General features: G+C 41.7%; 1 protein-coding gene across 7 annotated transcripts in view; it reads right to left on the bottom strand.

Annotated features, from left to right (window-relative positions):
- PHACTR2 (phosphatase and actin regulator 2) overlaps positions 1-27,972 on the bottom strand; it is a 226,289-nt gene that overhangs the window by 126,913 nt on the left and 71,404 nt on the right. Inside the window, exon 1 of one of the 7 annotated variants that reach the window (XM_073337512.1) lies at positions 7,787-8,034. The exons of the other annotated variants lie outside the window; for them this stretch is intronic. Coding sequence (XP_073193613.1) covers positions 7,787-7,829 — 43 coding nt within the window. The 5' untranslated portion in view covers positions 7,830-8,034. Of the gene's footprint in view, positions 1-7,786; positions 8,035-27,972 lie in introns of those variants that run through there. 7 annotated transcript variants of the gene reach the window in all.

Here is a 27,972-nt window from a genome sequence, read left to right as displayed (position 1 = left end):
TGTGCCAAGATTCAAAACTCAAGGGAAGCAGTGACTTTCACTTCTGAAGACTTGGGTTGAAATCTCAACTTAGTTGGCAAAGGAAAATGAATTTTGTGGTCATATTCTAGTTCCCATTTGTCCATACCCCAATATTACCACAAAATCCATCACAGTTAGCAGGCTGTGTGTGCAAGAGCTACAGAGTGGAATTGCAAGCTTGTTGAGGCTTGGGGCTCAGATACATTGGGAGAGTTAATGGGAGAAACTTTGTGATGTGCGTGTTTGCAATCCCTCTGGCTCAAAATCAGCACTGAGTCCTTTATTTTCATGAGCATTAAATGTCCTCACAAATTCTAAAGTCAAAACAAAAGACAAATCCAAACATACACGCACACTTCTCCAAAGAAGAATCAAACATTCTGAACAAAATATGCACTGGACATTTCCTGAATGTATGTCTGTACTCAATGGACTGCAGTACCAGAACACTGCAATATAAAAGATAATGGGAAAAATTTTCAAACACACCTAACAGACTTAGATTCCTAAGTCTCATTTTCAAAAATGACACAGGTCACTGTCACATGTAGGGGTAACTGGGTGTTATTTACAAGGCCAGATTATGATTTAAGACAGTAGTTCTTAAAGACGGTCCGCCATTTGTTTAGGGAAAGCCCCTGGCGGGCCAGACCGGTTTGTTTACCTGCTACGTCCGCAGGTTCGGCCGATCGCAGCTCCCACTGGCCACGGTTCGCCGATCCAGGCCAATGGGGGCTGCAGAAAGCGGCGCGGGCCAAGGGACATGCTCGCCACCCTTCCAGCAGTTCACATCGGCCCTACCTGCGGACGCAGCAGGTAAACAAACCGGTCCGGCCCGCCAAGAGCTTTCCCTGTACAAGCGGCAGACCGGCTTTGAGAACCACTGATCTAACAGACCCTTCTGGCCTTAAAAAGTATGAAAAGCTAATATACATTTTCGAGATACTAAAAAAAAAAAGATGTAGGGTAAAATTTCAAAAGCATCCAAGTGACTTATGAGCCTAATTCCTATTTTCAATAGTGATTTAGACTCAAAATGCCTTACTGAAAGTCAATGGAATGTAGGCTCCCAAGTTATTTAGACACTTCTGAAAATTTTACCAAAAAGATACATGATAAAAATAGGACAGGGCCTGGTAGTACTTTTCATCAGTAGTTCTCTAAGCACTTTGCAAAGATTGGCACACATGACTCTCTCTCTCTCAGATGGGTGAAAATGAAGTATAGAAAGGTTCCTGGACTTGCCCAAACTGACACAGGTGAGCGAGTGGCACAGAATAGCACTTACATCTTCTGACTCTCAATCCTACCCCCACTGAATAACACTGGCTAATAAAAAGAAAAGGAGGACTTGTGGCACTTTAGAGACTAGCCAATTTATTTGAGCATAAGCTTTCGTGAGCTACAGCTCACTTCATCAGATGCATCCGATGAAGTGAGCTGTAGCTCACGAAAGCTCATGCTCAAATAAATTGGTTAGTCTCTAAGGTGCCACAAGTCCTCCTTTTCTTTTTGCGAATACAGACTAACACGGCTGCTACTCTGAAAACTGGCTAATAAATGTATTGCCTGCCCAATCACTGACCTGCTTGGGAACTATACTTTCGTGTCAGGATAAATTTGACTGTCAGAACCACAGCTCACACCTAGTATATTGCATATGTAGTTTAGACTCATTATTTCTCATAACTCAGACAATGTCCAATAGTTTGTCAGAGTTTGAATAGCACTGACACCGCCTTCATGGCCCCTTTACCTGCCAAAGCAGTGTAAAGGAGCCTGCATATAAATGAGAAGAAGCTTCCAATGTGTTTATCAAGTTAGAAAAACTGTTCTCAATCTCTTTGTCAGGACTTTTCAACACAACTATTGACACTCACCCTTCCCACCTTAAAATCCACATGACTGTGTTGTGTTTATGATAAAAAAAGTAAATTAAAAAAAAATCAGAGTACAGAACAAATCTCTGAACTTATCAGAAAGCCCTTATTGCCTGAGTCTGTACAATCACTCAGAACTGAAATTCCTTGTGTAGTTTATCAGGGTCTCAGTGCAAACTCCAAACAGACAGATATTTAGTATACAGTGTCCAACAGCCACTTGCAAAGGGTTTTCTCCTTGCAAAAAAGTACACTGCCTTACACCAATACTCTCTGATCTACATGAGCATCCAGTTTGTTTCTGGGTTAAATTAAAGGGGCTGGTTTTAACCTATAAAGCCTTAAATGGACTGTGTCTTAGTTGTCTCAGAGACCAATTCTTAACCCATATAAACAAAAGAGTAGCAGTTGAGATCAGATGAGGTCCTTGACTAACGGTCCCAAAGTTCTCTGTGAGGAGGTTTGCAGGCAGAGCATTTTCAGTGAGAGCTCCCTGGCTATAAAATTCACTTCCCCAGTTGGGGAAAAGCCTGAATTAGTTGACTTTCTGTTCATACTGCAAGGGTTGTCTGTTTTGTCAGGCTCCCTCTGTCTCTGTTTTTTAGAAAGAGGGAGCAGAGGAGGATGAGTGGGGGGAACCGAAGCACCTCAGTTTGATGGAGTAATTTGGGTGCATCTGATTTTTGGAAATTAGCTCCTAGTTGTTTGTGACAAGGCACCAACCCTGGAGCATGCCCTCTCATGGCACTGCAGGCATACAACCTGTAGTTCCCTCTTGCATTTCTACAATAACTTGTTCCCAGACCAAATTATTTAACATAATATTCCCCCTTCCTGGGGTCCAATTTCTTCAGTATTTATAAATATACAGTTTCCCTTGGCTCTTCAGGACCAAATCCTTACCCTAGCTAAAGGGAGTCCACAGCCCTCCTCCTGGAGCTGTGTACTGCTTTTTCCTGGTAAAGCAACTCCATATCCCTGCCTTCTGGGGCTATGACATGGTTAAAGCCAACTTTTCTGGCACACCAGGTATCAGCCCTGCTTCATAGGCTTTGTCTACACTACACAGCTTTTAGAAAGACTCAATTGGGTTGCTTATTGATACCTAGCTTTGTTCTTTCAGTGAAACAAAGATCACCTTTTCCATTGCATTCTGAAAAAAAATTGTTGGTGATGTGCCTGGCTGGTCAAAACAAGCTGCAAGTCCTCTGGCCAGCCATAGGAAAAGATGTAATTGCTGTGTCAACTAACAGGAAGCCCCTAGCCCCAAGAGAGAAAAATAAGCATGCTGAGAAACAAGTTAACTTTTGACCCCTGATAATGCCTGCACAGAATGCCAAGCTCAACAAATAGCAGGATCCAATGGGCTTTAGTTTTTCAGCTTTAGGGATAAGGGCTTTTGAGTGCTACATTCCCAGTGTGGCTCCCACTCTTCCATATGAGAAGTCTCCACCCTCACGGTACTAAGTGGCTGGCACCAAGCAATACAAGACCTACTTATAAAAGCTGCTTCCCATCAGTGGTCAGCAGCTCTTCTCCCTTCTTGAAAGCCACCGATCTGCTGGACAGAAAGCAGAAGCGACAGTTGCACTGATCAACTCTTGAGCGCAAAGCTAAGTCCCTGAACATCTCTCAGTGAATGGGAACGGAGTGCTGGTTTGGCAAGTCCTGTCAGGCCTGGGAAAGATCAGAGAGGAGGAAGGAAGAGGAACTAAGGCAGGATGTTCTCAAACTTTTTCTTTTTTTAAACAATGTGGGCCACGTTTCAACACAGCGGTCGTCTACTGGACCCACTGTCCCCCTCATCTTTTACAATTGCATTGCCCACTTTCTCTACCAGTCACATTTACAGAGCATCTTCGATGCAGCTAGAGCAAGGGCATACACAGAAAAAGAACTCTAGAAAAAACTTTTAAATGTGTTTGAGCAGCTGGAGCGAAGGCGGAGAAGCCAGCTCCATGTGACCAGCCAGCTCTCTAAAGACAGCCAGCAACTGCTCTGCCAGTGGTCTGCAGACCGCAGTTTGACTGCCTCTGGGTTAGAGGAAAGAACAGATTTCAGATCTGATCCTCCTTTCTTTTACACCAGTGTAAACCTGAACACACACCAGTGAAGGCAATGTGTGTAAACAGAATCAATGAGAGCAGAAATAGGTCCTTAATGAAAAGAAAGAGTAAAAGAAATAAGCTAACCAGAGGGGAAAGAGACACTAAAATTACAGGAGGGAAGATATATTTATGCAAAGGAAAAATAGTGAGTGGTTTAAAAAAAATAAATAAAAGGGTGTCTCACCTTAACCATGTGCATAAGTCCCCTTAAGGTCACTGTTAAGTGCTTTGCTGAGTCAGGGGCACAGCAAGTGATTTTACTTTTGTAGCAAGTTTGATGTCCAAAATAGTTTTCTCTCTCTCCGGCAAGGTCTGGATAATGTAAGGTGCTACGGAGCATTGCTGTGTAGGATGAAGGAGGTTTGGGAGATACGGTCACAGAGGGGAGACGGACATGGAAATCCAAACTTCGTACACAGACAGGAAAGGGCAACCTGTTGCAGAACTGATGCTAGCTCTGGTTTTGGGTTTAGGCCGTGATCGTGCAAGACACCCACGGGAAACACTCAAAATGTATTTGGGGCCCTCCTTTCTTGGGTCTACGCATTTTAAACACACATTTCCAGATAAATACCAAACAAACTTACTTTTCAGGGTCCTCTACCTGCCCCCTTAAAAAAAAACCTTTTGATTTAAAATAAATAATCAAAAATGTAGGCCATTACAACTGATACTTCCCATTTTCTAGGCAAGAACCCCCTGGAATCTTCATTTTAATTTTTTTCTGTATTGAACAAATTTCTGCTTCTTGAGCAAATCTAAGGCCCCAATTCTGAAATGTGATCCTGTAGTTCAAACCTCTGGTGCCCAGATGCTGGACCCTTAACATCACACAGGCACAACAGTCCACACTAGAAAATCATACTGCACAATCAGAGCCTAAATGTTAGCTTGGATGAGAAAGAGGTTGGAGCTAGGGTTGCCAATTTTGGTTGGACGTAGTCCTGAAGGTTTCATCACATGACATAATCTTTAATTAAAGATTAATCTTTAAATTCCTGGAGACTCCAGGACAATCCTGGAGGGTTGACAACCCTAGTTGCAGCCCCAGGCCAGGGTATGCCCTTTCACAGGTGCTTTTGCTTGGGTGGCTAAGGGTTTGAATGTCCTATTGATTCCTTAGTACTAAAACAGATTTGCAGCCCCTGAGTATAAATGGTAAAGCTCTCCTTTAACTCTCTAATCTCTAGCAACTGTCAATGGTTTATACAGCTTGTAGTTGGCTGGTAATGTCAAACTGAATGAAGATTTTTGGCCTGTCTATTCATGAGGGGGCAACCCAGCTCCACTGGAGTCAAGAAGAAAAGGAGTACTTTTGGCACCTTAGAGACTAACCAATTTATTTGAGCATAAGCTGTAGCTCACGGAAGCTTATGCTCAAATAAACAGCTTATGCTCAAATAAATTGGTTAGTCTCTAAGGTGTCACAAGTACTCCTTTTCTTTTTGCGAATACAGACTAACACGGCTGCTACTCTGAAAACCGGAGCAGACAAGAGGAAGTCATTTCATTGAATTCAGTGGAACAGGAATTGGCCCCAAAAGCTTATGACTTTTTAAGCATCCAAACCAGACCTGTAAAATAGACTAGATAGAAAAACAGACTCCATAGGACCTATCCACCCACGTATTTGTCTCAAGGGTTTCCTGCTGAGAATATACTACCCAGACATTTTCAGAAGCTTACTGCAGTTTTGTGAAACTTTCTGAAAGCTGCATCAATGTCATATTACAAGGGTATTCAGACAAGGCTACCTCTAACGCAAGAATCATAAGGATAGTATGCTTGTCAGTTAAAATTTTTACAATTAGTATAACTCATCTGCAGCTCCACAAAGTACCATCAAAATGTACATTTTCCAGCTGGTTTTCTTCTTTTGCTCTGAAGTGAAAATGCTGTTTTCAATTAAAAGAGGATTCTGAGATTTTTTAAGTTAGTTATAAAACCAGCACAATTATTCTTCATCAGTGTGCACCTTGTGTCTATATTCTCCAAGTAACATGTTTCAAGATATACAAACCCCATCCCCTAACCACACCCAAAACACATTTACACACAACATTTTGAACACATTTTTGTAAAGGAAGTTTAACAAAAACTTTATCTAAGGCTTCCGTTTCCTTAAATTTGTTTCCTAACAACAGCTACCTTGATGAAATTCTAATGTGCTTGCTGTTGGGTGAGACCTTTAAAAATATGGCCAAATTTCTCTAACGTATATTCATAGAAGATGAAGTGAGTCAAGAGAAGGAATAATCGAAGTTTTCTTACACAGATAATTTTACTAGGCTCATGCATGGTGGGAACTGAAAATTATACCATCTGCAACACGATCTATTTTTCCAGAAAACCTCCATGTTTTCATAAAACCGTTCTCTAATACCCCACAGCACCATGAATAAACAGTAAAGAAGGGAAAAGAGTGTTTGATATATAGTGTCTTGATTTACAAAAGGTTCCCATTATCTGTGTCACTGAACACACTTGGAAACAAATGCAAAGTATATAGAGTGGTCACCCTCACCAAAGGGTTGGTTTGTTTGCTAATTTTAAAAGGATGGCAAGAGGAAGAGGTGTTAAAGAAAAAACTCTGAGTACATTGAAATTTCCAGTAAAAATTTCAAACCTTGCTGGTATTAATTTAGATTCTACATTCCCTTCTCTTTTATTGTTGTTGGGGTTAGCTGATCTTTTGTTCAGCAACTAAAACACACTAGGTTATATCAACATGTTTCTGCCCCAAAATATCAAATATATAATATTAATCTTCAAAAAGTCAATTTGGAAAGAACCAAAATTTTTAAAAAATTCCACTAATGTTATTTCTTTTAACAGTCAGCTTACACATAAAATGTAAGAGAGCCAAGAGCAAACAGATGGGTGGGTTCTAGCCGTACTGCTGGGATAAGTGCCAGAGGTCCCCTTCCTTCCTTTCTTTCTTTTTTTAATTAAAAAATATTGCAGGGGCGGAGAAGGGGAGAGGAAAGAAACAGTGCATTGCAACTCAGAGAGAGCCCGTTAATGTTTTCAGAGGAACACTCTTTGGTTACATGTCAGTTATGCCTTGATAGCTTTTTTAAAAATTCAAATGAATGATGAGTAAAGAGAATATATACATTAGTGCAGAATTAAAAACTTCTGAAATGCCTAGATGGTGTTTGTATTCTGTGGAAGCAGAGTGGGGGGGAGGGGGGGAACAGAGAAGGAAATATATGCATCAAACCAAAGCTAAAACATTTAGAATAGGCGTTAAGAAGTGCTTTAGACAGCAGAACTCCATTGCATACTGTTCTTTTCCATATGTTTCAAAGCAGAACAACAAAAGCACTCTTTTCTTGCATCTTAGACAAACAGTTTCTGATTAAAAAAAAAAAAAGACAGTAAGGAATGCGTGATTCCCTGACCTATAGATCTATATTATGATCAAGTTAACTTTTTATTTTCAAAAAGGGTAGTTCCAGATCTAACCAAGGTTAAATCAATAAAGGGGTATTCAAATAATGCCAAACGAAGGCATCCTTTTAGGAAAAGAGCGCCCTGTGCCTTTAAGACAAACTCTGCTGCATGCAACCCCAAAGGCATTCTACTTTTTCTTTGACAAAGAATTTGGTGCAGCGCTGCTGTTCCGTCCATCTATGGGGACTGGACACGCTGCAGCTTGTTTAACTCACTGCAGTTTGACTTTTCTTCAACTGAGAAAACAACAGTTACAGCGCGCACCAAACACCCCCCGGGTGAGTCCGGCGCAAAGGCTTGCTGCTTTCCCGTGCTACTCACCGCTGGCTGGCTCAGGCAGAGAGGAGACTGAGGTCTGGCCCATTTCTTAACCTTTAAGAGGGCCGGTGTCCAACAATCATGCAGCTCTCTTGGTCCGCTGGTCATGTAGTCTCTGCCACAGACATTTCCAAGGGTTCATTTCACCTTTTCCCTGGGCTTGCTGTTTTACTACCAGACTGGAACTCCTGCCTCTGCTCGCAGGCTGGTTTGTAAGTCCACCTCCTCCGGCTGCAGCCCAGCTCACGACTGTTCCTGCTCAGCTGAATGCCTGTCATTCCTCTATGCAGATTATGGGGAGGGTCAAAGGTCACGGGGAGGGCGTCCCTTGCTGGTACAGCCACATGGAGACCATCACAGGAACAGTTTGTAGTTTTAAGCTACTTTGTGTTAGAGGAGAGTAGCTTAAAACTACAAACTGTTCCTGTGATGGTCTCCATGTGGCTGTACCAGCAAGGAGAACTAATTAAGTACTTAGACATGGTACTTAAATTTAACAGGGTCTGCTTTTCTTTAGTGGTCTTATCCCTCTTTATCTCCCCCACCTCAAAGGACTAATAAGTTGGTTAGTCTCTAAGGTGCCACCAGTACTCCTTTTCTTTTTGCGAATACAGACCAACACGGCTGCTACTCTGAAACCTGAGTTCTCTGTGTTCTGGTGGTGCTAGGATGGAATAGCAACCACAGCACATGTACACACACACAGAGGCATTATAGTTCTCCTCACAGCTCCCTGCACTTTATAGATGGCTAAGGTCTTGGGAAGGATTTTTTTATTATTACTTTTTTTAAAAACCTTTAAAGATACATTCAGAAAAATAAAGTTTAATCAGTAGAACCTCCTGATGCCACTAGAAGCCCAAATCCGTAACAAACCCTTTCCCCACAGCCCAAAACATACTAGGGTAACCAGATGTCCCAATTTTTATAATGACAGTCCCGATATTTGGGGCTTTTTCTTATATAGGCTCCTATTAGCCCCCATCCCCATCCAGATTTTTCACACTTGCTATCTCCTCAGCCTAAAACATACCCATATTTCAGTTCTAAAAGACATCAAAAGTTAAATACTGGGATGTCCTGATCTTACCTGGTATGTTAAAAAAATGTAGACTAAAATAACTGATCCTGACCCCACGAATTGCTCAATATAGGAGGACTCCTGGGTCCATGCAGAACCCCACTGATTTCCACAGTACTTCTATGCTCTTGTACTACAGCTTGTAGGATCAGGATTATTGAGAGCCACTAATTTCACCAAAGCTGGATGTTTTTGGTAGGTTTTCCATTATTTCCCACCCACATACACTATATTCCTAAAAAAAGTCTCAATGCACTTCAGATTCTGCATTTGTGGTGTGGCTATGGGGGAGTGTTTGTGCAATATCTGAAGTGATTAAGACAAAGCTGTATCCATGAATTAAGATGAATAAAGATGAACTAATCACGGGATTGGAAGTTGGTGATTGACTGGGACTAGTGATCATGTCCTGATTACTTTCAATGTGGGCAAACAGAGGAGAGTCCCAAACGGCAATATATATATATATATATTAGGGCTGTCGATTAATCGTAGTTAAGTCATGCAGTTAACTAAAAAAATTAATCACGATTAAAAACTTAATCATAGTTTTAATCACACACTGTTAAACAATAGAATCCCAAATGAAATTTATTAAATATTTTTGGAATTTTTTTTCTACATTTTCAAATATATTGACTTCAATTACAACACAGAATACAAAGTGCACAGTGCTCACTTTATTATTTTTTATTACAAATATTTGCACTTTAAAAATGATAAACAAAAGAAATAGTATTTTTCAGTTCACCTCATACAAGTACTGAAATGCAATCTTGTAAAACTTTAGAGCCTACAAGTCGACTCCGTCCTACTTCTCATTCAGCTAACCACTAAGACAAACAAGTTTACTTTTACGGGAAATAATGCTGCCCGCTTCTTATTTACAATGTCACCTGAAAATGAGAACAGGTGTTCGCATTGGACTTTTGTAGCCGGCATTGCAAGGTGCCAGATATGCTAAACATTCGGATGCCCCTTAATGCTTCAACCACCATTCCAGAGAACATGCTTCCATGCTGATGATGCTCATTAAAAAGATAATGCATTATTAAATTTGTGACTGAACTCCTTGGGGGAGAATTGTATGCTCTGGTTTATTTGCATTCTGCCATATATTTCATGTTATAGCAGTCTCTGATGATGATATGCCCAAATAAATTTATTAGTCTCTGTCAAGGTTCCTTCCCCACTCTGAACTCTAGGGTACAGATGTGGGGACCTGCATGAAAACCTCCTAAGCTTACTTTTCCCAGCTTAGGTTAAAACTTCCCCAAGGTACAAATTAATTTTACCCTTTGCCCTTGGATTTCCACTGCCACCACCAAACTTTATCTGGGTTTACTGGGAAACGTAGTTTGGACACGTCTTTCCTCCTAAAATCCTCCCAACCCTTGCACCCCACTTCCTGGGGAAGGTTTGGTAAAAATCCTCACCAATTTGCATAGGTGACCACAGACCCAAACCCTTGGATCTTAGAACAATGAAAAAGCATTCAGTTCTCTTACAAGACGACTTTTAATAGAAGTAAAGAAATCCCCTCTGTAAAGTCAGGATGGTAGATACCTTACAGGGTAATTAGTTTCAAAACATAGAGAATCCCTCTAGGCAAAACCTTAAGTTACAAAAAAGACACACAGACAGGAACAGTCATTCTATTCAGCACAACTCTTTTCTCAGCCATTTAAAGAAATCATAATCTAACACATACCTAGCTAGATTACTTACTAAAAGTTCTAAGACTCCATTCCTGTTCTGTCCCCGGCAAAAGCAGCATACAGACAGACACAGACCCTTTGTTTTTCTCCCTCATCCCAGCTTTTGAAAGTATCGTCTCCTTATTGGTCATTTTGGTCAGGTGCCAGAGAGGTTACCTTTAGCTTCTTAACCCTTTACAGGTGAGAGGATTTTTCCTCTGGCCAGGAGGGATTTTAAAGGGGTTTACCCTTCCCTTTATATTTATGACTGTCTCTAAGGTGCAACAAGGACTCCTCGCTGTTTTTCCAGCACATTGTTTATTTTAAGAACACTTTCACTGCAGATTTGACAAAATGCAAGGAAGGTACCAATGTAAGATTTCTAAAGATAGATACAGCACTTGACCCAAGGTTTAAGAATCTGAAGTGCCTTCCAAAATCTGAGATGGATGAGGTATGGAGCATGCTTTCAGATGTATTGAAAGAGCAGCACTCCAGTGCAGAAACTACAGAACCTGAACCACCAAAAAAGAAAATCAACCTTCTGGTGGTAGAATCTGACCCAGATGATGAAAATTAACATGCATTGGTCTACACTGTTTTGGATTGTTATCGAGCAGAACCCATCAGCAGCATGGACACGTCCTCTAGAATGGTGGTTGAAGCATGACCTATGAATCTTTAGCACATCTGGCACGTAAATATCTTGCGACGCCGGCTATGACAGTGCCATGCGAACACCCTGTTCTCGTTTTCAGGTGACACTGTAAACAAGAAGCAGGCAGCATTATCTCCTGCAAATGTAAACAAACTTGTGTGTCTGGGCGATTAGCGCCTACAAGTCCACTCTGTCCTACTTCTAGTTCAACCAAAGTTTTACATTGTTTTATTTTTGAATGTGGTTTTTTTGGTACATAATTCTACATTTGTAAGTTCAACTTTCATGATAAAGAGATTGCACTACAGTACTTGTAATGGGGGAACTGAAAAATATTTTTTTTTTACAATGCAAATATTTGTAATAAAAATATAATGTGAGCACTGTACACTGTGTATTCTGTGTTGTAATTTAAATCAATATATTTGAAAATGTAGAAAACATCCAAAAAATTTAAATAAATGGTATTCTATTATTAACAGCAGGATTAATCACACAAGTAATCACGCAATTAATTTTTTTTCATTGCTTGACAGCCCTAATATATATATTATATATGACACTTCAGAGGGTTAATTTCTGAAAGCTGAGGAAAATCATGAACAAAATTGATTGGGAGGAAAAATTTTAACAGAAAAATGTCAATGAAAATTGGGAGTTCTTTAAGAAAAGTTTATTAAATGGCCAAAAATGATGGGAACTTTGGCTAAAAGCAACATCTATCAAATGGGGAAATAGATAGCAATCCATATAAATTAGAAGTTATGGTGTGCAGAAAATTGATAAGGGAAGCTAAAGATGTCAGGGAATTATCCATAGTTATCAGGGCTAAGGACAATAAGGAGCTTAAGTATACTAAGAACAAAACAAATCCTAGCAATGTTCTAAACCCATTACTAGATGGTGATAGTAAAATTCTTAATAATGATGCAGAAAAGGCAGAAGTAGTCAATAAATATTTTTATTCTGTATTTAGAAAGAAGCAGAATGATATACTCATATCACATGTAAATGATGAAGTACTTTCCAGTCCTTTAGTAAATAAGGAGGATTTTAAGTAACATCTATTAGGAATAAACATTTTTAAATGAGGAGGCTTGGATAATTTGCACCCAAAAGAAAAGTTGGTTGATGAGATCTCTGGCTTGCTGATTTTAATTTTTAATAAATCTTCGAATATCTGGGTAATTCCAGAAGTCTGGAAGAGTCCTTTTGCTGTAACCAAAAATTGTAAATGGGATAACTCAGATAGCTATAGGCCAGTTAGCCTAACGTCACCCCCCAGACAAAATAATGGAAAACCTGATATGACATTCAGTTAATAGAATGCCCCTTAGAATCATAGAATATCAGGGTTGGGAGGGACCTCAGGAGGTCATCTAGTCCAACCCACTGCTCAAAGCAGGACCAATCCCCAACTAAATCATCCCAGCCAGGGCTTTGTCAAGCCTGACCTTAAAAACTTCTAAGGAAGGAGATTCCACCACCTCCCTAGGTAACGCATTCCAGTGCTTTACCACCCTCCTAGTGAAAAAGTTTCCTAATATCCAACCTAACCTCCCCCACTGCAACTTGAGACCATTACTCCTCGTTCTGTCAACTGCTACCACTGAGAACAGTCTAGATCCATCCTCTTTGGAACCCCCTTTCAGGTAGTTGGAAGCAGCTATCAAATCCCCCCTCATTCTTCTCTTCTGCAGGCTAAACAATCCCATTTCCCTCAGCCTCTCCTCATAAGTCATGTGTTCCAGTCCCGTAATCATTTTTGTTGCCCTCCACTGGACGTTTTCCAATTTTTCCACATCCTTCTTGTAGTGTGGGGCCCAAAACTGGACACAGTACTCCAGATGAGGCCTCACCAATGTTGAATAGAAGGGAATGATCACGTCCCTCCATCTGCTAGCAATGCCCCTACTTATACATCCCAAAATGCCATTGGCCTTCTTGGTAACAACGGCACACTGTTGACTCATATCCAGCTTCTCGTCCACTGTAACCCCTAGGTCCTTTTCTGCAGAACTGCTGCCGAGCCATTCGGTCCCTAGTCTGTAGCAGTGCATGGGATTCTTCCATCCTAAGTGCAGGACTCTGCACTTGTCCTTGTTGAACCTCATCAGATTTCTTTTGGCCCAATCCTCTAATTTGTCTAGGGCCCTCTGTATCCTATCCCTACCCTCCAGCGTATCTACCTCTCCTCCCAGTTTAGTGTCATCTGCAAACTTGCTGAGGGTGCAATCCACACCATCCTCCAGATCATTAATGAAGATATTGAACAAAACCCTTATCCAACCCCTCGGCCCCGGCTCGGCCTGGCATCCTTAACACGCTGCAGTAGCGTGTTGGAGCTTTACCGCGTTGTATGCAAACCTGCATTATATCGGGGTAGAGGTGTATTTAAATCCCTACTGTAAAAAAATTTCAGTCTTTGAGAGAGGTCACCACAAATCCGTCAAGTCAAATTTTATAGAGAGCAGAATTAAGACATTTATACAAAATAGTTAAGAGAGGCCTATAGAAGAACATTGGGAGCCCCAGCTGGGAAAAAGTTTATGGCATATGTATACAGGGGTTCAGACTAGATGATCATAGTAGTCCCATTGGAAATATTAATCTTTTAAAATTCAGATATGAGGCAGACAGGAATTTGAACTCAGGTTAAAACCTTCAGCCAGGGCAAGTAATATGCAAAAGGAGGATAATTAGGCCAGAACAAAAAGCAGACATACCTTGGAGGAGAGCTGCTTATTTAGAAGTAAAATGTATTTGTGCTGGGAGCCAAGTAGTCCTTGTCTACACTAGGCTCTCCCCTATGAAATTTCCCCCAGTAGGTTGAAAAGTTAGGAGGTGCAAGGGGGAGGAGGGATGTCTAGAGTGGACACAATGCATATACACATCATCAAAAGAGCTGTTTAAATTGAGTAGGAAAAAACACCACCCAAAACTAATTGCTCAAAGCAACAAAGAATCCTGACTGGACTGAGGGGATGGACATACAATGGATATTTCAGGTGAGTGTGTGCTAACTTAAGTGGCCATCTAAGTAAAATCCTTTGTGGAAAATGCGGATATAATAATGAACAGAATAACACCTTTCATATCAAAAGCATCAGAGTCTATACTTTGGATGATTTGACAAATGTACTGGAAGAAGACACCTACCCAAAGAAACAGAGACCTTGGGCTCAATACTGGGATGCAATATTGGTCACATTTCACCATCTAAAAAGCTTACCAGTGAGCTTTCCAAGGATCGGCTAGCATGTACCAGATGTACTTCTTGACTTCAGGGCAGAAGGTAGAACAGGACAAGCTGGGGGGGACAAAACCCATATTTTGGACCTGAACTACTCTGACATTTTTCATTTAATCACCAAGTAGAAATACGTTTTTAGTGCAGCTTTAGCAGTACTTGGCTGAAAAATCCAAATCTACTCAGAACAAGCTGTTTCAGTTGCAGAAAGAACAGTTTGAGTAATACCAATAATACTTAGGACTTAGAGTGCTGAAAGGGAAATGCTTTCCTTCACCCAACTTGAAATCTAGTCAGTTTCAAACAATGAGCAATTTCAGGTATTATGCTTTAGTCCCCCTGCCAGTTTTTGTGGTTTTACGATCATATTTTCCTATTTAATTCCCCCCCGTGGCTGCAAGACCCCCACAAAGGAAAAGGAACACTGATTAACTGAATGATTACACAGTCAGGGAACAGTGAAACTGATCATACACAAAGTGCTGTCAAAAGCACAAAGTAGCCAAACTGAAAAAACAAAGAAAAGGATTTTGCCCCTCTCAAATCTGTTTCACTTGTAGTAATCTTACTTGTGATACTGGTAGAGGAGAACATTTCAGGCAGAAGTGTGGTTTTTAATTTGATGGAACAATTTCAAATCATTGTACAAACATTAACTAGTCAATCCCCACAACATTCCTGAACAATTGATATTCTCCAGTCTCTCTAGTTGTGGTCCCTTTAAATATCTGCCATTGTACTAGCCTTGCTGCACTATCCCTTGTGGATACATTACTGGGTGTGTTCTTCATGGCAAATACTCTCCTTGCTGGCTGTAACTTTATCTACATGGCCTAAAACTTCTCAATGACTCATTGACTTTTGTCAAAAGAGCCAAAATAAACTCAATTTTGGATGCTTTTTGCCAAACGTATACACTTACGGCAACCTAGGAATAATAATAAAAGGCAAAAAAAAGTGTTAATGGAACATTATGACTATGTAGTGAAAATCACTAAAAGTCAGAAAATACAAATTATACAGTCCTAATAGTAACTTCTCAGCCAGAGAGTACATCTTGTATAGTTTAAGTATACATATAATGAAATATTTTCAGCTACAGATTTATCAGGCAAAACTAATAGTTAGTACTAGTGTGCAATGAGGCTAAATGAACATGGCTGTTAGAAGCTTAAATATTGCTTTTCCTTTTGGTTATTTTAACTGTGCAATCTTAACGCATTTACATTTCCTAACCTTTTTAAAGAAAACATTCGATTTGCAGCACTGTTTAGCTGGCAGAGCTTGTCAGTCACTTGAATGTAAGTACCTAAGATAGCTAGAAGGTGAGTACTGCACCCAGGACAGGGTTTCCATACCACATCAGAAGTGTGTGGGGGTGGGAGGAATCAGGTGGCACTATAGCCACCACCCTCTGCTGTGAGGGAGCAGCTTTAAACTCCAGCTGGGGTTCCCTAGGAGCACCCTTGGCAGAGGCTGCCCAGGTGATGTGCTGAACAAACATCTTCTGAAGTTCCTATCCCTATCCTATCCCTTGCTGTTCCCACCTCTTTGTGGCTGTGGGTGGCTGGCTGGCTCCAGTCTTGGTTGTTCAGGAATTGTAGGCATCTTGTGCAACTGCACACTTTCAAGGTGGACTTTCTGCTTATGGGGACCTACAGCGTTGTTTCTGTCTACTTGAACAAGCAGAACCACAGATGCTAATCTGGGCCCATGGGTTTTTCCTCATAACTATCCTGAGAGGTGATGTTTTCTGGGCATCCTGGTTCTCTCTTGCCAATTAAGACTTTATACTAACCTTCACTGATCAATTAGAATGACCTACCATAAGTTAACATGCTAGTTAAGACGACAGCAGTGAAAACAGTCTTCAGTCCACTTTTTGATGTTACAAAGCTTCCACCCTACTAAGTTCCAATGTCTATGTGGCCCCATCTGCTCACTCTGAGGTTAGCACGCTGCATACCACAAGAGACACCTGGGATTCATCAGATAATGACGGGCTTGTACATGTGCGTCCTACCAGATGGAATATCATACACTCCCCCATGTTTGTTAGCATCCTCTACTGGCTGAGCTAGCATAGCTTCTTATTTACCTTAGAGAGGGCAGCGGTGTCTTTATGTGGTCACAGATCCAGTCTGTCTCTCCTTGGACTGACAGGAGCCAAGACTGCTGGAGAGGCAGCATGCTCAGACAACAGTCAGAAATAGAGAGCTCCTTGCATTACTCAGAAGTGACTGCTCTAAGCACAGGCCTGACAAAGTAGTTTTATTCAAAGCATGGTAACTACAGTGCAAGATAATCAGGGAAAGGGGAGCTAGGAAGGAAAGGGGAAACAGGAGAGTTTCTTTTCACTGGATTCCTTGCCTCTTTATAACTAATGCAATTTGCACATTGAATTCAAAATCCCACTCCTAGTTCTGAGAAAATTGTATAACAGCTGTATTCATGCACACTCTACCAGGACATGTTTTCAGAACCTCCAGCAGATCCAAGGGCAGCCAAATGTCAGTGTGGCATTGCATCAGCCATACTGTATATATTTGGAGCACTTGACTGAGATGCACTTATTTACATAACATGGATCAAATGGTCAAAAACTGACTCTGTACTCTGCAAGCCTAAAAAGCAGGAGAGACTGTGACTAGGCAAGCAGGCTATTTAGCCAAGAAAACACAATAAACCAAGCGATTTTATGAAACATCTTCCACAAATGAATGTGGATTTTGTTCTTATACCATAGAGTATATGGATATACTTTTTTAGATTTTCATTGAAAAGGTGTAACTAGATCAGGTTTCTTGTTAATATACCTAACCGTACAACCATGTTCCCATTCAGAAAAGGGACTGGTTGTCTTTGTTTGTCTGTTTGGATCACTTGGACTTATAGCTACTGGGTTTGATACATTTGTTTTAAGCCCCAAACTGTCTTTTCATTTTTTAATAGTAATGTTGCCCCTAATTAGAGGGAATTTCCTCATTACTAGTTTCTTTGTAGTGCCTTTTCTTCAACCATTCTCCATCTTGAGAAAATATTCATACCAACTTAACTTTTAAGATACACAGTGGCTGGGTCAGAATGCAGATCTACTTTCAGGTTTTGCATAATAAAAACATGTAATAATGTGCCAATTCGTCCTTGAGTAGCAGACACTTCCTCCATACTTCATATATATACACCAGATATGGAAACTGGTCTATAAACATCAATAGGATTTAACTTAGCACAGGTTAGGGAGTTCAGTTGCATCACACAGAGGGAGAGTTTTCTAGGTTTTTGTTCTGAGTCTGCCCAGCAAATTCACCAAATGAACAAACTTGGGGCAATACATGGGACTGGGTGGAAACCAAGTGCAATTAGTGATTTTGCTTTAAGTACACTAGTTCATTCAATCATGAAATCCCAAAGAAAATTCAGGGGTGTTGAACCCTACAAAAGAACATCTAAAGAGTTCATGTGAATTAAAGCATTAATTTTGTACAGCTCTGGTTGTGAAAATCACCTTCACCAAGGTAAGTGTCAATGCTGCACCTTTTAAAAGAAGCAGCTCACACCAAACTCAGATACTGAAACATACAAATTTCTGCTAAAATTTACAATTAAAATGAGAATAACTGAAAATGATATGGGTGCCATAGGAAATACTACCAGTTAAAATTGCAGATTTTCAGCGCTACTGTATATTAAATTTTGTAACGAAACCACAATTCAATTAAGTAACATTGAGGGAAACGCTTACAAAGGTTGAAAGAAAAATAACTTACAGGTGAGAAACATTTTATTCAAGAAAAAAAATAGCAGATCAGGTACTTGCATTGTGCTGTGGCTGCACTGTGCTACACACTGGTGCAAAGCAGCCCTACAGTCAACATAGAGGGATCTTATTTCCTTTACCTGTATTTTAAAAAGGGCTTCACTGTTCAGTATTTACTGTGAATGTTTCGGTGTGAAAAATTCACTCAACGTGGTCTCTTTGCCAAGGAGGAAATTCTCACAAGGATGGCCCAGCCTGAGTAACCACGTTGCGTGCTCTGGTATGTGTGGAATCCTCAGCCCCATCCTGCAATTTCTAATGCATATCTGCTGCACAAGTGCTATTGCAGGGTATTGGTGTGAACAGCAGCCATGGGCCACTGCTCCCTCATGTGTATGGTTTGGGGCAGATTATCCATGTAGCTCACTGACTCATTGGCCACAACCCCAGTCTATGCCCCTCCCGCTGTAAAGTGGGCTGCTGCAGAACTCATTTCTACAATCCTCCTGCATGATCATTCCTGCATTTTCTTTATCTAAAGGTAATTATAGTGCACCTATAAGCACAATACAGTATTTAAGTGCTAGGCCTGCTGCGTTATATGACCCTTCCAAGGTCCCTATCCGGCCCCAAAGAAAAAAAAAATCACCCATAATTTATTTTACTTTTAAAATTGTGATTGCTTTCAGAGAATTAGAGCAGGTTAACTCCATTTGATAATTACAGGAATGCAGTAAATAATGTTTGGTACTGTAATAGTAAATACAAGTCTATAGAAAGATCAGCCACTAATCATGTAATGTACCACAACGGGCATTCCTCCATGATTCTCAAACACAGATCCTCACTTGCCTACACTATTTTCAAACATAGCACAAAGCATGAGAGTTTTCATTTTCTCACACACTGCACTATAACTACAAAACTGCATCTTGATTCAGACACAGTAATAAAACCTGGTGCCTGTAAATTTATTAATTTGACCCATAGTCATTAAAGTACATTATGTTGTGGTCAGGCTGATGCCTGTTTCTTTCCTTAATCTTTTTCTTATTTAATGATCTATTGTTGGAAGCATGCCAGAAAATTTCAGGAATGTTTTATGACTTATTTGACTGAGAAATGTGTACCGTATTTACCATCCAGCCTATCCTGACTTGTCTACACATAAAGGCTGCAACAGTTTAACTAAAGTTGTTTTTTACATTATTTATTTACTTAAACCTGTGCAAACTCCTGAATGGATACACTTAAAATCAGTTTATACCTGGCTTATAATCAATTTAGCTGAAATCAATACAGGCCAGTTGTAAAATGATTTAAATTAAAGCAGTGTAACTTTTGCATTTCAGTCAGCCCTGGCACGAAATTTCCACATTCATATTCTATCCTGGTAGCTCATACTGTCAGCCCCGTTGGATTCCTGAACATCTAAACTTCATCCCAGGACCATAATGCTATCCACCCAGCTCAATGGATAGGATACCTGATTGGGTGCAACAAGGGCAGGGAGGCAGGAGTCCCGGGTCCTGTCCCCCCTGCCCTTCACCACAGACTACAACTACAAATTCACATGAATGTCCTTGCTGAGCCACCATCTTTCCTTCTGAAACAGGCTCAGAAGCGGAAAAGGTAGAGGAGACAGGATGAGGAAATGGCAGCCTGCAGTTCTGGGAGGTGGAGAGCTGGGGTCACTGGATCCTGGGGCTGCAAACCCTCTGCCCATGCCCTGAGTGGTCGCGGATAGCTTCAGTTACCAGTTCTTCCTCACCTCCAAGCACCACCCCGGGAGAGAGCCCTGGACCCAGATCCCCACTTCCCAGAACTAGGGGCTGCCATCTCCACACAGTGCTTCCTCCTGTTCTTCCACTTCCAGGCCCACTCCAGAATGAGAGATGGTGGCTTGGCAAGGACCTACATGTGCCAGGGAGCAGTGCAAAGGGAGGGAACCCCATGTGCCTCTCAGAACATGACCTCTGCTGCAGGGCCCCTTCCTAAGGAAAATTCTGGTTGTGCCCCTGTACCTGATAGGACCTGCAGGGAAGTGGACAGCCTTGGAGCAAAATGGTGAGAAAACATATGCTGGAGAAACACAGGTTTGCCCTTCCTCCTCTTAGTTGGGCTCTCTGCCTCCCATTGGCTAGCCAGATAGAGATGGGAGATGATGGACTCCTTGTTTCCCTCCATTAATTTAAATCCTTGCCTAGGGCTCTTGGAGCCTCTTGTTTAGGTCAGATTTAGTCTCTTGTTTCTGGCCTCAGATTCTAGCCTGTAGCATATACTATCAGCCTTGTTGGACTCCTGACAGTTTAAGCTTCGGACCAGGACCAGAATGTGGATGCATGTCAATCTAAATCCATGCAGGAAATGGGCAGAAAGGGAGAAACATACCTAAAAAGAAATCTCTTTACCTGTCCAAAAAAAGACAACCCAGATTCGGACATTTATTTATTATTCATTTGAAAGAGGCAGTTTACATTTATTTGGTATTTTCCCATCAGTTGAAATAATGTGCCTTACAAAAGATTAGAAGCAATTCAAAAACATTTTCTCCATCAACTCTGCTGAGTTCAAATGAGGGACTCTTTGTTTGTATGGGTTTGCATATTTATACTTGAAAAAAAATCCCCCATGTGAGTTTAGTAACTAACTAATAAGCTTTGAACATAACACCTTAAGATGAATGAGAGAAATGCACACTCCACTGGGTTTAGTTTAGCCTTGTCTGTCTATAAACTTAAGACAGCTGCACATAGGATTTTGTAGTGAAGTTTGTTTTTCTGACCGCGAGCGCAAAATACTTAATTTTTAACCCCTCAGATGCTACATGGTCATGTATATCCAAGTTAACGCTTTCTAAAAGGTGTGCCAGTCTAACATGGTGGAGGAACACCCACAGCGTATGTGCACTACATGTAGCTGTTTATTTAGACTCAGCAGGTAAAGTGTATGTGGTATGTCAGTACTAACAGATAGTCATGAAACTGCATAAAGGAAGGCTGATATCTGGGATGCAGCTGGTGGACAGATATAATCCATGCGATTTCCTAGTCCCTACCTCTATTTGTCTCTCATGTTGGGTGGCCATTAAAGATAAAGCTCAAGTTTAACCAAATTCATCACTGGTGCAACTTCATTTGAGTCACAGAAATGCGGTCAAAAGATATGTTGGAGATGCCTACATTATGTATAAATTTTGATGCAGAAAGTAGCTCTAATTTCTTTGGAGTTATATCCAACCCAGATTAGACCCCATGAATCTGATTCTCTGCTCTGAGCGGTGTCTGGCCAACTCACATCTGGTTGGATACCTGGTCAGAGCACTGACCTACTTTCTCTCTAACGTTCACATACCTTCCAGAAAAAGCCAATTGGATTCCACTCTACAGTAGTTTCCTAGGTGGCCCAACTAGGCATAGAAACATACGGCCAACCTCCTCCCCCAAAAAGACAAAACCAAAAATCCTGCAGCATTTGCGTATTCTGTAGACCTTTGAATAGTTTAAAATAATATTGAGATATTGTGTTCCTAAACAATACTGCTCAAGAAAAAAAAACTCTGTGGGGATGGAGCCCTCGAGACAGGAATGCCCAAAACTTTCCCTGTGGAGAGTTACGGCCTTTTCTCAAAACTGGTTTATAATTCTGAGTAAAGTGCTTCTACCATGCATGAGGAATATTCTCCTTTAACTCATGGAGTAGAGGCTCATGTTTTTGAAACACTAAATCTTAATTTCATTTTCTTCCAGAAAGTATGCAAGCTCTCAGGGCTACACCACACCTAATATGCACTGCATCTTATCTGATTTGTCTTTTTTTAAATTTTTGATTGCCTCAGGTTATATCCCCTCCACCCACGCACTCTCCCCTTCATACATACCAATGACAGTGTGTATATAAACAGCTGGGAATTGTTATAATGAATCATTTTATATTATACACAAAAAGCTACATTAAAAGAATGTTAAGGTTGCAAAGCCAAGCGTTCAAATGTTAGGAAATGGTAGAATTAAGGTTGCCAGTGCAACCTTAATATGCATTATGATACAGTCATTAATTACATGATCCCATAGTATTTTCTCCACAGGAAGTTTTTAATGTAGTTTTTTGTGTAATACATAATACACTGTCCCCTGACACAGACTTGTAAACTGTAGACTTTTATGGGCCTGTATCTTACAGTGTGCTGCTTCATGGTATGTAATATATCGTTAGAGGTCATGGTGACATAGTTGGAGTAATAGAGTCTGATCCTCAGAAGTCTTAAGCACCAACAACTCCAAATGAAGTCTAACAGAGTTGTGAGCATTCAGCCTCTCTGATAGTCCCATAATGTTTACAAAGGAATTCTAGCTATACTCCAGCAGTGTCCTCAGAAAGAACCACCCCACCATCAACCTCAGCCTGGGCCAGTCCACACAAGAGATCCACTTCCTGGACACTACGGTGCTAATAAGCGATGGTCACATAAACACCACCCGATACCAGAAACCTACTGACCGCTATTCCTACTTACATGCCTCCAGCTTTCACCCAGATCACACCACACGATCCATTGTCTACAGCCAAGCTCTATGATACAAACACATTTACTCCAACCCCTCAGACAGAGGCAAACACCTACAAGATCTCTATCAAGCATTCTTACAACTACCATACCCACCTGCTGAAGCGAAGAAACAGATTGACAGAGCCAGAAGAGTACCCAGAAGTCACCTACTACAGGACAGGCCCAACAAAGAAAATAACAGAACGCCACTAGCCATCACCTTTAGCCCCCAACTAAAACCTCTCCAACGCATCATCAAGGATCTACAACCTATCCTGAAGGATGACCCATCACTCTCACAGATCTTGGGAGACAGGCCAGTCCTTGCCTACAGACAGCCCCCCAACCTGAAGCAAATACTCACCAGCAACCACACAACAGAACCACTAACCCAGGAACCTATCCTTGCAACAAAGCCCATTGCCAACTGTGTCCACATATCTATTCAGGGGACACCATCATAGGGCCTAATCACATCAGCCACACTATCAGAGGCTCGTTCACCTGCACATCTACCAATGTGATATCTGCCACCATGTGCCAGCAATGCCCCTCTGCCATGTACACTGGCCAAACCGGACAGTCTCCACACAAAAGAATAAAAGGACACAAATCAGACGTCAAGAATTAGAACATTCAAAAACGAGTCGGAGAACACTTCAATCTCTCTGGTCACTTGATTAGAGACCTAAAAGTGACAATTCTTCAACAAAAAACTTCAAAAACAGACTCCAACGAGAGACTGCTGAATTGGAATTAATTTGCAAACTGGATACAATTAACTTAGGCTTGAATAGAGACTGGGAGTGGATGGGTCGTTACACAAAGTAAAACTATTTCCGCATGTTTATTTCCCCTTCCCCCACCCCCCACTGTTCCTCAGAAGTTCTTGTCAGCTCCTGGAAATGGCCCACCTTGATTATCACTACAAAACGTTTTCTTCCCCGGCCCCCCCCCCCCACTCTTCTGCTGGTATTAGCTCATCTGAAGTGATCACTCTCCTTACAGTGTGTATGGTAACACCCATTGTTTCATGTTCTCTGTGTATATAAATCTCCCCACTGTATTTTCCACTGAATGCATCCAATGCAGTGAGCTGTAGCTCACGAAAACTTATGCTCAAATAAATTTGTTAGTCTCTGAGGTGCCACAAGTACTCCTTTTCTTGATTTTTCTGTTATTCCTGATGACTAGAGAAAAAAATATGTAAGAGAACGAATAAATGAAAACATACATAGTAAAAAAATGTTAAATTGTTTTATTTGCCTTGTGTATTACTTATAATAAACTACATACAACTGCTGTATTTTAAATTCTTGCACTTAACTTTTGAGTGCTTAACTTTACAACTGTAATGACATCCTTTTAACATAGCTTTTTGTGTGTAATTTACTAGGTTTTTAAAAAGGTAAACTGAAAAAAACATTCATCATATGACATTATATGGTCACCCACGTGGCTCAAAAGTGTGAGAACTTTTAGATCCACTGTACAGTCCTCTGCCACTTGCACCAGAGGAGTCACTGACAGCAGTAGTGGATTGTCATCATCAATGTGGACCAGCACTATTAGGGAATGAGACACACAGTTTGCCAGTGGTTTCACAGATATTTCCTGATTGCAGGGAACTGTGAGACTCAAGAATTTGGGTTCCATTCCAGGCTCTGGAGGGGAGTGTTCTCTAGTGCAGTGATCTCCAAACTTTTTTGATCGCGCACCCCCAGTATATGTATATTTATTAATGTATAAATTATATATATGTACTACTGTACTAATATATTGTGTAAATTATAAAACATACATAAAAATAGAAATTAAAAAACGATAAGCTGAAAAATAATATTTTTAAAATTTTTTTATTTTATTTATTAACTGTACAAAAAACTTTTGCTCTCACTAAAAAAATTAATAATATTTTTAGTGAGAGCAATGTGATTGAGTAGGCTTTATTATTTTTGAAAATCTTGGTTTAACACTTTGTGATACAGTGGACATTCAGGCGTGTGGTGCGGGGTCTGGGAGGGAGTTAGGGTGTGGGAGGAGGCTCAGGGCTGGGGCAGGCAGGAGGTGCAGAGCACTTACCCGGGGCAGCTCCTGTTTGGTGCAGCGGGGGGGTGCAGATGGCTCTGCGCAGCGCAGCACCACCCCCATGGCCACGATTCTGGGAGCTGCCCCCCTCCTCCGCCCCGGCAGCAGGGCCACCCGGAACACAGAGGCTTTAAAGGGGAAAGCGCCGTTCTTTCCGGCGGCTGGCTGCACGGCTGTCCCTGCTCCTCCATGGGCCGGAGGACTCAGGGCCGCCCCCCCTTCCGCCTCCCCCCCCCACGGTGCTCCTCCTGCCGCGCCGCCCTTTTGCTCCGGCGGCACCCCCCAATTGATCGTCTTGTGCACCCCACTTTGTGCACTAGAGCAGTGGTCTCCAAAGACATTTCTGCCCATTCCCCACAAGATACCTGTTTCCTCCCCATCCCCTGGAACCTGTCTCTGTTCTATTTCCATCTCTTCCCCACCCCTGGCTCCTTGTCCCAGTCTCCTTACTGACCCAGTCCCAGCTGCCACTCCTCAGGCTTCTCGTTTCAATCCCAGTCTCCTTGCCCAGACAGTCCTAGTGTCCCCATCATGGCTCCTTGGATGATCTGTCTCTCCCTTCCTCCCTACAATGGCTCCCAGTCCTAATCTCCCTCCCCAGGCTTTTCACTCATTCTCAGTCTCCCCCAACCTCTTCCTCCACCCCATTCCTTGCCCCAGTCTCTTTCCCCAGCCACTCCTAGCTCTCCCCCAGTTCCTCCTCAGATCTGTCTACCTCCCTCTCCCACTCCCTAATCTGATTCCTAGTCCCAGTCTCTTTGTTCAACAAGTCCCAGTCTCCTCCTGCCACTCCCTCCTCCTCTGACCTCAATGTCCTTCCCCAGCCAACTGGCTTTAGTCCCCCCCCCCCAATTCCCTCATAAGCTCCTTTTCCAACCTTCCTCCTCACCCATGGCTTCCAGTCTCAGCCTCTCCTCCAACTTTGGATTCCCACTCTTCGTGCCCAGATAGTCCTAGTTGCAGTTTCTCTCCCACACCCTCTCCAGTCCCAGCCTCACCAGACTCCTTGTCCCAATACACCCCTTCACCTCTCCCTGATCCAGCTTTTGCCCCCTCTGCATTCAAATCATATGGATCCCTCCTCCATATTGCCTGGCTGCCAGCTGCAAAGGGAGAGATAGGTTCCCTGCTCTCACGTTCAGTACCCAGACCACACTGCCTGTAGCAGCAGGAGAGTGGGGCTTTGCCCCTGTAGCCCTGGGCTGGAGCATGCTCAGTTGCTCTGAGGGCCTGGCTCATGAATAGTCTGGACAGCACAAGGAACTATGAGAAGCTCAAGCATCCTGAGTGAGGAGGGAATCTTCAGAGATTTTTGCCGCTAAAATCAAATTAGTCTCTACTGAGCATGTGAAAATTGCAATTTTTCAAAGGCTGGTAACTTTGGGCATATTTTCACAGGGATGGGAAAAGACATCCCTGACACAAAGGCCACCAGCTGCTAAATTTCAAATCCTTGCTCCAAAGCATGGGGGTGCTAAAGCTGTTCAAAGAAAAGGTCACCAAAATTTTGTAACACGGGCAAAACATTTTTCCTTCGCCTCATTCCCAGAAATGGCTGAACCATTTTGGTTAAAATTTCCCAAAGAATTTCAGCCTGATAAAGACACCTGGTATGCAAAATTTCAGCCCAAATGGTTGAAGTTTGGCAAAGTTATAAGCATCTAAAAACAGGATCTTATAATGGGAAGTGTCAGGAAATCTTAACAACCGGCTGGGCTACCAGTCTCGCCTATAATTAATCTGGTTCACAGACTGAAACCAGAAAAGAATGACAGCTGTGTCTCACCTTTTCTACTATTAGAAATAGATCCCTTTTGAACATACAAATGGGAAAAATGAATATAGATTCATCCTTTTAAAACACAAGTTTTTAAAAAATTACTACATTAGAATATACTTTTAAAAAACTAAACATATTGTTATGCTTAACCATTCTCAGATTATGTGTACATGCCTACTAAAGACTATAATTGTAGGGAGTTATTTTTGAATGAAAGTGAAAAGGTAGTGGAGACTGTTGCTTGTTCTTTGATCTGAGCTCGTCTCCAATCTTCTCTGATATGGAGCAATTACACGTATTATGTAGCCTACTGTCAGATTATTTTCATTGTGCTCAAAGTCTTTCATGTGGTTTGTCACAGGACAAAAAGAAAACAAGATATAGGATATTATTTATTTCTGATACATCATTTCTATGCAAGACTGTCACAAAGTGTATCACAAGAGTTGAACATTTATCTATCTATGGTATTTATATGGGATTTATCATTACCCCTATTTTACAGATGGGGAACTGAGGCACTGAGAGACTTAGTGACTTGCTTATGGTCAACCAGGAAGTCTGTAGCAGACAAAGGAATTGAGCCTGGTTTCTTGAGTCCAAGACCAGTGCTTTTAAACCATCCATCTGATATAAAGCTTTGTACACTAGAACCAAAATTCACATCTGGTTTTTGAACCTAGTTCAGAGGCCCTCACATCTGTGGTGGACGGGGGTTCATTTTAGTATGACCTGGTGTTGGTCAAGGTTAGGCTGCAATAAAAGCAAAATTCAAATCCACATCTGGGATTAGATTCCAAATCCTCCAAAATGCCAGGGTGCTCAGGTCCAATGTTCTGTTCATAGCTATCTGTTCAATACCATCACATGTTTCTAACCAAACCTTTCTCTAGCATAGTGGTTCCCAAATTGTTTAGTAAGGCAAGCCATCAGCTGCATAATGTGTCTTTTTTGCGACCCACCCGGAGTCCAAATTTTGGGGGGGACCCCAAAATCATAGGACTCCACTCTTCTCCTCTGCCCACCTCCTCCTCACCCCGCTGATGGGACACTGACCACCCACAGCAGCACCCTCCATCCTGGCACCACAATCATAATCTCGGCTCAATACAGAGCAGAGGCTGTGGGGTGGGTTGGAGAGCAAGCCTGCCCCACACTAACCCGAAAGCGGCATGTCCTGACCTATGGAGCTGAGCCTGGCTCTCAACTCTGGGCATTGCCATCTGATGCATTTAGAATCCAGCACCCCTATGGTTTGGCCCAGCCACCCCTCTGTCATAAAAGAGGAGTGGCAGGGCCAAATATGTGAATGGTATGGTGATTCCT

This window comes from Lepidochelys kempii, chromosome 3 (genome assembly GCF_965140265.1).
Source record: "Lepidochelys kempii isolate rLepKem1 chromosome 3, rLepKem1.hap2, whole genome shotgun sequence".
Lineage (NCBI taxonomy): Eukaryota > Metazoa > Chordata > Testudines > Cheloniidae > Lepidochelys > Lepidochelys kempii.
The sequence above is the reverse complement of the archived record's forward strand: the minus strand, read 5'-3'. Positions and strand labels throughout refer to the sequence as shown.